Source organism: Xylocopa sonorina, chromosome 9, assembly GCF_050948175.1.
Source record: "Xylocopa sonorina isolate GNS202 chromosome 9, iyXylSono1_principal, whole genome shotgun sequence".
NCBI classification, from domain to species: domain Eukaryota; kingdom Metazoa; phylum Arthropoda; class Insecta; order Hymenoptera; family Apidae; genus Xylocopa; species Xylocopa sonorina.
Genome location: NC_135201.1, coordinates 7,514,586 through 7,524,952, shown reverse-complemented (window position 1 = coordinate 7,524,952; position 10,367 = coordinate 7,514,586). Strand labels below are relative to the sequence as shown.

General features: G+C 39.1%; 1 protein-coding gene across 2 annotated transcripts; it reads left to right on the top strand.

Annotated features, from left to right (window-relative positions):
- Positions 1–2,068: 2,068 nt before the first annotated feature.
- Positions 2,069–10,330, top strand: LOC143427610 (uncharacterized). Of its 2 annotated transcripts, none has more exons than XR_013102333.1 (2): positions 2,069–2,274; positions 10,003–10,130. XR_013102333.1 is itself a non-coding variant. In XM_076901868.1 (2 exons), the coding sequence occupies exons 1-2, from the start codon at positions 7,541–7,543 to the stop codon at positions 10,328–10,330; spliced, it is 375 nt and encodes a 124-aa protein (XP_076757983.1). In that variant the 5' UTR covers positions 7,167–7,540. The 2 variants fall into 2 exon arrangements, 1 of the variants encoding a protein (XP_076757983.1); XM_076901868.1 differs by lacking the exon at positions 2,069–2,274 and adding an exon at positions 7,167–7,587 and having other exon boundaries at positions 10,003–10,330.
- Positions 10,331–10,367: the final 37 nt, after the last annotated feature.

Here is a 10,367-nt window from a genome sequence, read left to right as displayed (position 1 = left end):
AGTTAAGTACTTAAGCTGTTACTACCATTCTAAACTCTGCTACTCCGCTATTTAAAAATTGTTGCTTGCAAGGGAAGCGGTTGTGTGATAATTTTATTAACTCAGGTATGGAATTTCTTTCCATCGCGTATGCTTGGCATTCGTCTTGCACTTCGATTGCCCTAAAATGAAAATTTTTGCGCTCTCAAAATACTGTAGCGTGTGTCTATTTATCAGTAATCTTAGATAGTATAAATACAAGAAAAGTAAAGGAGGAAGTGAAACGATATTATTTATTCGTCAGAAGGACAAGTAAGAGAATAAAAGCTCTGTTCCCAAAACAAATGAAAATTATGAATTGAGACACGAGATTTTTATATTTTGATCTTATTATAATGAGCATCTTTGCTCGTTTATCAAAGATTCACTTGCGTCCGTGGATTGCGTTAATCGTGCAATTCAATTGTTTAACAACTGTCAGTAAGTATTTTCTTTATAGGACTGTTGATAAAAGAATGTTACACTTGCTTATCATGTTTAATGAGACGTGCTGTGAGTTGTGTGGAACCTACGTAGGTGTACATGCGTGTATGATGTACGTGTATATATGTATATGTATAGACTGGTCTCGAATTAACGAAGAACACAATGTAACGTCACATTTATAAGGAAATGCTTTTTTCTTTTTTTACGAATACAATTTGTAGACATACAAACAGAAGTACAAAACGAAGAAATTCCATGTGGGTATACGAGGCACGTAGGACGTGTATGTATTTAAAAAAAAAAAAATATGAAAGCACGATATCACATGAACACACGATTCACGTTGCATACCAATGCAAGTACATAAATCGTTCCTAATTGTAATCATTTTGTTTCTTTTTTTTTTTTCGAAAACCACATTTAGTGACTTGGTTTGGAATGGAAGAGAGAGTACAAATCATGGGGTAATCAAAGAACAATTCAAATTTATGTGATTTTATATTTCGTTTATTTCAAATGAAGTATGTGAAGTGAGATACATGTGAAATTTATGATTGGATGGCAGTAGAATATTCCTTTACATTTTTATGATTTGTATCGGTTTTAATAGATTGCTGTAGTAATAATTGTGACTCAGATAGAGAATTACTTTTAAATTGAACTCTGATTAATTAAATTTAGAAATAAATTGAGATTAAGTGCATGCTTTTTATTTATGTACTGAACGTTTAAGAAATTACTCTTACAAGTAAAATGAAATACATTTTTCAATATATTCAAATGTCTCTTGTAGGAGTATATTTATTCTTAGAGCTACTCCAGAGAAAATGTTTAATACTTTAGAAATTCATAAAGTTAGGAAAATTATTTTGGAAATTAGCTGTATAATTAAAGAATACAAAATCTGTTTACATATTGAACTTATACTTCGATTTACATAAATGATACGAGAGTACAATTGGTAATAAATAATGTGCACATTATTATATATAAGTCTATCTTCTTTTCAGTCAATTATAGCACTCAGACATGTTCTAAAAGAAGTGGTGTGCAACTTTAATATCTTCACAGATGCTATGAGACCGTGCGACTATACTCATTGTTGGATATATATATATATATATATGTATATGAATACTATGTTTTACTTGGTTAATTCGAGATAAGTCTGTGCAGAGAAACAGGAGTTTTCGAAAATTCCGTTTCTCTTACCACCAATGCTGCCAAGCGAAGAAGACAAGTATTCGAACATTTCTTTTTCGAAGATTCGAACGAATCGTAACTCAACGAGAAAAGGAAACAAAGGTAGACGGATAATGTAAGTTGTTCAGGATTATAAACTGCGCTGTCAGAGGTGCGACAAATAAAACTCTGAATACTATAGCGTCGTTTTTGGAATTTGACACCTCAACGAATAGAACGACCCGTAGTTTTCTTTTCATCTCTCACACATTAACATAATTGTATCGAATCTACTTTTTGTTACATTTTTTATATTTGTTCCTAACATAAACATTCTGGACGAAATAAAATTTCTAAACGGTAACATGTCAATTCACGATATCTCTCTAAACTTATTTGAAATTTTTCCTAGCTCTCGGCTAAGGGATGATAAAGTGCGAGAGATTCGATTGGTCAACCCTTCGGCAGATGGCGATGCGTCAACCTGTTCCCAGGTAAACTGGTCTAACGCGCATGCGCGCCGACCTATCGCTTCGGTCGAGCGGTGGTCAGGCTTCCGGTGTCAGTAGTGGTGCGGCGACCGCAGCGAGGGGTACTGTCTTTCGTTCCAGTCGAGACAACAGACCGGTAAGTGCCTCTTCGTACACACTCAGTCCTCCAATTCGTCCTGGAACCGCTCTAGTTCATCCTCCTGTTATTTATCCCGCCTTTTTTTTTCTCGCCACGCGTTTAGTAGTTTTTCTTTTATATTCTGTGCGAAATGCATCGTCAACTTTGGCGGGATAAGGGTGTTGCGCGCGCGATTCTTATTTTCAGGATAGCTCTTTGTCTTTTTGAAGCTTGCTTTATATAGCTCGATAAACACCCCCCACCGCCATTTTGGCTCGTCCTTACCGATCGATAGGGTGAAGATAATTGGCGGTATTACCGACGCGGTGATTGATTCTTTGACCGCGATGAATTAAAAAATAATTATTATCGCTTATCGATAGACAGGTGGCGCTTGGGTTTTTTCCTTGACGACTGCATGGTCCCTTTGTTCTTTTTCGCGTCGTTATCTACAATTTAAATACACTGTACGTAGCGTGTTGCGCGTAACGCTTTGCTCGTTTATTGTTTATTGTCTCGTCGATTAAAGGTACAAAGAGAGAGGGATGTAAATATTTACAATCGATAGGTTGTGGACAAATGGTAAGGATATTCAATGGTTTATTTTATTGCGCATCGCAATTTGGTACGATTTTCACGTAGTATTTCATAAGTTTCTGTTAAGTTTGATTCGATGTTCTGAAAGACAAATCATATTAATAATGATAATAATAATATATAAAAATTAATATAGAAGTATATTATGTTTACAGTTTTTTAAGCGATTATTTTTAAACACTTCGTTGTGCACTTTTAAACAAAGTAGCATAACATTTAAAAATTATTGTATGCCGATGTGCATAACAATTTCTTGTCTAAAATGTCGCATACAACAACGACAATGTAAACACACAGCGTATAGAATTTTTCATACGATTATTTTTAAATTCTCTTTACACCCCTGTTTGTTTGCTTGATCTGTAAAAAGAACAAACGAGTAGCAAAATCTGCTCGTTGTCGTATGTTTTTCCTCTAAGAAGTAATTTATTCGAAGGGCTATGAGAGCACGCTCGAACTTTCCTCGTCATTTCGGTCCTTCTGATGGCAAGAAACCTAGAATCGTTAATGCAGACATAAAACATCGTGTCAACGTACGGCGTGATTCATTTGTGTACGACTACTACTGACAAGAGTTAGAGCGAAGGAAGCGTGGACGGACGGTGGAAGAGCATAAGGGAAATTGGATAGTTTATGGTCAGACACGTTGCAAGCGAACACGTCTGAAACTTTATCTCCTAAGAACAGCATTGATGTAATACAATATTATGAAGAAGTTTTACAATTGGATTGACTACCAGGAAGGAACGTTTCCGTATCTTACAATATTACAAAAATAAATTTAAGAATGCTCGCCGTTATTCGAATTACTTGCTTTACATTCAGAATTATTAGTCGAGTAACGAAATACTTTGCAAGACTAATTTAGCATGATCGGAATTTTGTACGTGTAGACTTGAAATACTTTAAAATATATTAGATAACATTCCATACATGTACATGTATATATTATACTTTAGTCGTTTATTGATATCTGTAAATTAATTTTGCACGCAATATTTGCGTGCAAAATTAGAACCAAAGCTGGAAAAGCGAACAGGAAAATTCCCGTGCGTTCCATTCCACGGTATTGCACGTACTTCCGTCACGGCTTGAGCTGTACGAGTTTTGAAAACATTGCCGTGCTGTTTTTCGCGTGCTTTTCATGCCTTTGTTCCACGCTGCTGTGATTTCGCGAAATCGTGCGTCGCATGTTGTTACGCATAGGTATGGTGTAAATTTGATATCTTAAATATACCCGTAATGTGACCAACAAAATTTATCGTGCGGCAATTGTTGAAATTATAGTCTTTTTTTTTAACGTTATAAAAATAGTTTTAAAAATAACTTTACTTTTTTTCACAACAAATTTTTCTATTTCTAGCGTTTAGAGATGTTCTTCCCAAAAACCTCTCCTTACCATCGACGCAAGCGTACAATCCTTTGTCGTCCCTTCAAGCATCGCAGCGATCCCAAACTTCTGGCCCGCATTCTATACGGAAGAAACACGTGAGAAATGGTTCCATTCAGCGCGGGCGTTAAAGAAACGTATCGACAGTGTTTGAAAGCGTGCAGAATCCGCTTGGGAGGCGAACAAAAGGGACTAAACCGAGCGGGGCGTTAGAAAAGGGAGTTCGGATGAAATTTCCGCACGGCAGTTCGAACGTAACGAAAAGCGTCCCCGGGTTCAGGGGAATAAAAAGCTGCCGTATTGTGCCTTGCCTCTCTCTCGTTCTCTCTCGCGTGCGCGCTCTCTCTCTCTTTCTCGATGTTCGATTTTAGAAACTCCCAGCAAGGTGGCGGATGTTACTTTCGTAAGAGTTTCTGTTCGAACTTGCTGGTTTTATTGCACGGTTTGTTTGTTCGAAAGGAAGTATGAAGTAATGTTCTTCGCTGTTTTCCTCTTACTCACGATGCAGAGTTTGCTTGGAAGTTTTCCTTCCGCGCTTCTACTTGCGTTTCCTTTACATTATAAAAATAGTACAATAACCGCAACGTATCGTCGACGTGGCATCTTTCAGAGGTGCATTTGTTGTCATACAGTCTGAAAATTTCAATTTCTCCACACGTCTTGTCTCACGAAAAATTCTCTCCTCACGTTTACTTCAATTAATCGAATCAGAAATTCCATGTCGTTCGATCTCGGTTGCCCAGCTTTGGAAACGTTTCACCGCCGAAAGCGGATAAAAATTGGCCGGCTAGCTCGTTGAGGGCATGGACGGTGCTCCAATTACGTAATTCGCCGACTCTACGAGCGAGAGGGGCGTTCGTTTATTTGTCAGAAAGAAATAATTGGAATCACGTAATTTCACCAACCCGTTACGACACATAGATGTACACGTGTATCGGCGCATCTTGGCTCCAGGGCCAGCCGGGTCAAAAGTTCAGAGGTTCACCTGGAGGGTGCACGTATCGCGGACCAGTGGATCGGGTCGCAGTTGTTGCAATTATAAATACACCTGGTGAGACACCTTTCTTTTAATTTATTTCATTCTGTAAGAGTCACTGCTTCCCGTTCCCCGTCCTCGTCCTCTTTTCCCACTTTTTTTTTAAAGCCACGCTTTTCTTTTTTTATAGCCAGACTTAGGAGCACGATACGTTAATCGCACTGTTGGGCATGCAAATTGTGCCGGTAGAAAAAGGAGAAACAGCTGGTGTCCGGGTACGTTGGACATTGGAATTCATCAAGTCCGTGGAAACTTCGAGGGGTTCGAGTTTAATCGAATTTTAAAGTTCGTAATGGAATTAAGAAATCGTGGAATTAATAAGATCGATCATTTAGACGTGTTCGGTGATTCCAGCGAAACGTTGTTCTAACATGAAATTAAATTATAATCCCCGTTTTCATAAATAGACGAAGTCTTAGCTGGAGAGGGGTTGAATTCGACGTTTTTTCCAGGTGAATATTATAGTAGTTTGCTATCAGATGAAACTCCACTTCACAGAGATTTAAGAACTTCCTATTCCAGGTACGGTGCTCGATCCGTTTTCGTCGATTCAGTGGCTCCTGAATGCGGAAGGAGCCGTGTCCGTTTCACGATCCGACTCGATTCCCATTTCACGAGAGCTCAGTTTCATCCCCCTCGATTTTAATGGATTCACGGTACCGATGAAATTTTCCAAAGGATGCCCCGCCGTGTTCGGCTGGTTCTTGTTGGTGACGTGAAGTGCACGCGCCACCACGACGACCTGTTTCCTCCCTCGTTACACCGGGAAAAACGCTCGTTAGCGCGAGCTACGATTCGACCATAATCGGGGAACATTAGAGTTTCTTCGAGCACAATTTCAGCGGTGGTGAAATTGAAATTTCTCGTTATTCTTTGTCTTACACTCCATGGTTACACGGGGCTATGAATAATAAGCAGGTTTCTAGTAATTCCGATATGGTAATTAACCCTTTCTGGGGTCTGAATCCAAATATCGCTTATGCATTGATTTCGAATTTAAAATAAAAGGCGCAGAGGGGTTTAATGGTAATTGAATTGCATCGAACCGTATCAAGTTGCGCTTTAAACCCTTTAGACCTCTGATAACTTTTTTTATCGTGCATTTAATGCATCAATTACATAGTGATTATATAAAAATTGAATATTAATCGACTTGGCTGTGCTCTTCTTTCCGATAATTGCGACGCATTAGGTTTCTTTCAAGCACCTTTGCGACAGAATAGTGGAGAAACAGAGGTCCATTCCACGTCGTTCGATAAAACGGCCTCGAGTTGCGACACGAGTGCGTGAGAAGCACTCGTGGTGCGGGAGTATGATCAATCTCTTTGCCAGTAAGTGAAACGAGCTGGCTGCTGCTGTGTTCGTTGATTGTCAATTGTCTTTTCTTCTTCGAATGGTATTTTATATTTTCTTCCTTTTTAAATAACATTCAGAAAATTAATTGTCTATTGCTGAATATTTAGAAAAAAAGGCTACAACTGTAGACTATATATATGCATTGTTACATTTGCTAAAAAAAAGTTGGCCCTGGAAATGTAGTTCTCCTTGAAGCATTCGTCATTTTCTCTCTACCATTTTTTTCTTTGCAGTACAATTGAGCCACTGACAATAAATGAAAGAAAGGGATAATACTCTCTTCTCTACATATAAAACGTACTTTTTGGACGAAGCAAAAGGCCAAACTATAGACAATTATGGTAATGGCAATAAATAATCATGTCTCGTAATATCAAAGTTAATATATCATTAATTAGTCATTAAATGTTTATTATTTGACCATCAGGTTTGTCGTCCTTGGCATTTGCCCCATTACCAACGCATGTTACAACACTGGAAAAATGATGAGACGCATTCCAGCTACGAGGACGTACATTCTTTAGGTCTTAAACATTTTTTAATTCCAAAAACTTTAAGGAACGATATCAAGTTTGGCCAGGAATGCATGCCCAGGCTCCTAAAATACATTCTTTCTCGCATTGATTGCTCCTGTTCGAGGGTGCAGTTGCAATATTCCGCGCGATAACACGGTATCCCCGGCAGCTTTATTGATGTTAAGTGCACTATATGCAACCCCGCTGCAATCCTATGCAGAAAATGCTCTTTAGCCTGGCAACGAATTTCTCGCGTTATCGATTGTGCCTTGAAATTAAGCCTTTGTCCTGCACGGGTGTACGCGTCAGGACGAAACCGTAATTAGGTGAAATTACGGGCCAGATGGTGTGTGCCGCGATAATAAAAAGTTACGCTAGACAGGAGACACCATGTTCTCGTACACGACCCATTTTTCAAGCCGCTACGCAACACCTAAGTGAGATTAAGATATTAATATTAATAAGTGATGTTTCCTGTGAAATGAATTTTATTTTGGAGCCCCAAATTTAATCGATGTAGCTTTAAGCTTCTGCGAAAGGCAAGTTGGCAGCCCCTGCCCCAAGAAAAACTAATTAATGTAGCATTACATAAATGTCGTACCTCTTCTTTTCCAGCTTTTTGTACCGTCGAGTTCCAAAACTTCCCTCATTAACCTTCATCTCAAGATATACACAACCCAAAGGAGAACACTACGTGGACGGGAATTGTTTGGCGGTATCTTTTTCGCGCAGTCAATAGCGTAAACATTATTTTATTACTTCTCCAATATTTGTAGCTTTCTTACCAAGGATTTACCGTAGAAACTTTTCTAGAACCACATGTTTCATAAGTTTCGTGTAGAATTTTCACTTTTCTTTTTTTTTCAGGGTAGTCGATGTAGGGTATTCCCGTTAGTATTACCAGTGTTCACACGTGAAACGATTCGTTTTTTCTTCTCTCATCAATCCTCGTTAGCAGTATGAGTCGATGGATCCGATTATCACGGGTGAATTTAATCTGGATAATTGCTCGGCAGAGTTGGCCGTTAACCAAATTTCCTAGCAATCTTTCATCGCAGCCTTCGGGCATTGTCGACCACCGCGCTGTCTGACCCGGATCGCCAGATTCCCCTGCATCGGTACTGGTGCTACATCTCGCATTCTCACGAGGTGATACTAACGTTTTCTACCCACAATTCGATTGCGCCACGATAATCACGCTAATGTCCAATTCCAGGGTGTCGATGTCGATGGATCGGACGTATCAGATTCGTCCGAAAGGCGACGTGTTCTCTAGACCCCTAATATCCTTAGACCTGACAAAGTTTCTCGTTGGGCACTAAATTATCCCCCAACCGCGTCGTAATCACGTTTCTAAAGTGATTAGTGTAGGTTGGTATGCCACGAACGATGAAGTAAGGTGGAACGTGTACGGGATGGTTTTCTTAAAGCAACGAACATTGTCATCTCGTTTGATTTTATGCTGGAGTTTTAAAAATTTCATTCGTTTCCTTTACTCGCCTTATTTTTCCCGCGTAGCTTGTGCAATTCTCATCCCTTTAATGCGGACGTGGATAGTTTGCACAATTTTCCATCCCTAAAACAATATTTTCCCGCTTAATTCAGTTTTCCGCAGAGCGGAGTTAGTGTTTTTCAAAAAATCTGCTGTTCGACGCACGTTCCCGTGCTGCAGGAAATCCTGTTGGGGATTAATATATCTGAATATGAATGGAGCGAATGGGCGAAAGAGACGGACTGAATGGAAAGTATCCGCAAGTTGTTGCTGTTATAAATGCAAATAGCGTTACTATGTAAAGGCCCGTTGACGAAGTATTATTATGGTAGAATTGAGGAAAACCGTAATATTCTCTGGTAAATAATTCGATGAATCAAGCTGGTTAATTATCTGTCTCGTGTCACCATCGTGGTGGCAGACTGGATAATCGATTGGCTCTAATTACGTGGATCGTATGTGGCAGAAATTTCATTACACATTGGGAGGGACATTAATTTTCTTTACTCGAGAATCTCGTACAACAGACTTCGTTGTACATGCTCTCTCGAAGTTACACCGTACGCACGCGATCGCCTCCTCGAGAAATGTTCACTTTTCACTTTTTATACAATTTCTTTTCAGTCGTGTCAAAGAATAACAACCACCTTCCGTGACACCCGATATACATAATATAAAATTTCTCTCGGGAAACTCGCTCAGAGGCCAAACTTTTCCAGCCATCACATCGTTGGAATCCCTCTGGTGGCACGAGAAGCTTTTGAAAAGGTTGCAAGAGAATAAAATGAGGGGAGAGGAGAAAGGAAGAAAGAAAATTGAAGAAAAAAAGAGAGATGCGTTTCCTGGCGGAGCTGGTAGAAGGCTCGTTAGTAAGATTACCTCGTGGATCCGTGGCTTGGAAGCAGAGACACTTACTGTTGGGCGAACGGTCCACGTGTTAGATTGCTCAAGCGAGAACTCTCGATTACTGCGAAACTCTCGAGCGCCACCTTATCCTCTTTGAACTTTTCTTTTATATCTTTTTATTTTTGCAGAGTACTTGGGGTAGGTTCCGTCGGGTCTCGTGGAGCAATTTTGTTTAAGTTCTTCATTGTGCCGGATCTTCTGGTTTGGTTTTACTTATTGTAAACGTACAGAACGGTATTAAGTAAATCTTCCTTTTCATTTCTTCGTTTCATCCTCGTTTTTAGTCGCTTTTATATGAAGGATATTTATAACGGTCTAGTTTTATAGGCTGTCTTTGCTAGGTCAAGTATTTTCCTCCTCCAATATGTACAACAACTGTCGGATCGAATGAAAGAGAAGAAGGAATGTGAATTTGAAAAATTCTCAATGTGCTTGCTCCGTTTTTCTGTTGCAGATTCATTAGAATTCCAAGAAATGAGCTCAATGTAATCAACGAAGAAAACTTTGGCGGTAAAATCGAAGCAAGAGAAAATGCGTATCGGCATTTGACCAGGACCACCTTAACCAGCAATATAAATTCAGTACAAAGAAATAAAGAAGAAACGAAATTTATAGAAAAAAAGACGCTGAAATTCAAGACTCGAAGAAACGAAACGAAAAAAAGAAAGGAAACGAGAGTCTTTTCCGAGGAAAGTACAATAAAGTGTGAACAAACGAAGAGGGAGAACGAGAAACAAAAACAAAGCGAGGACAATCTAGAACAAAGTTACCTAATTGATTAAATCGACATACATTAATTAGCAGATCGAATCTATTATA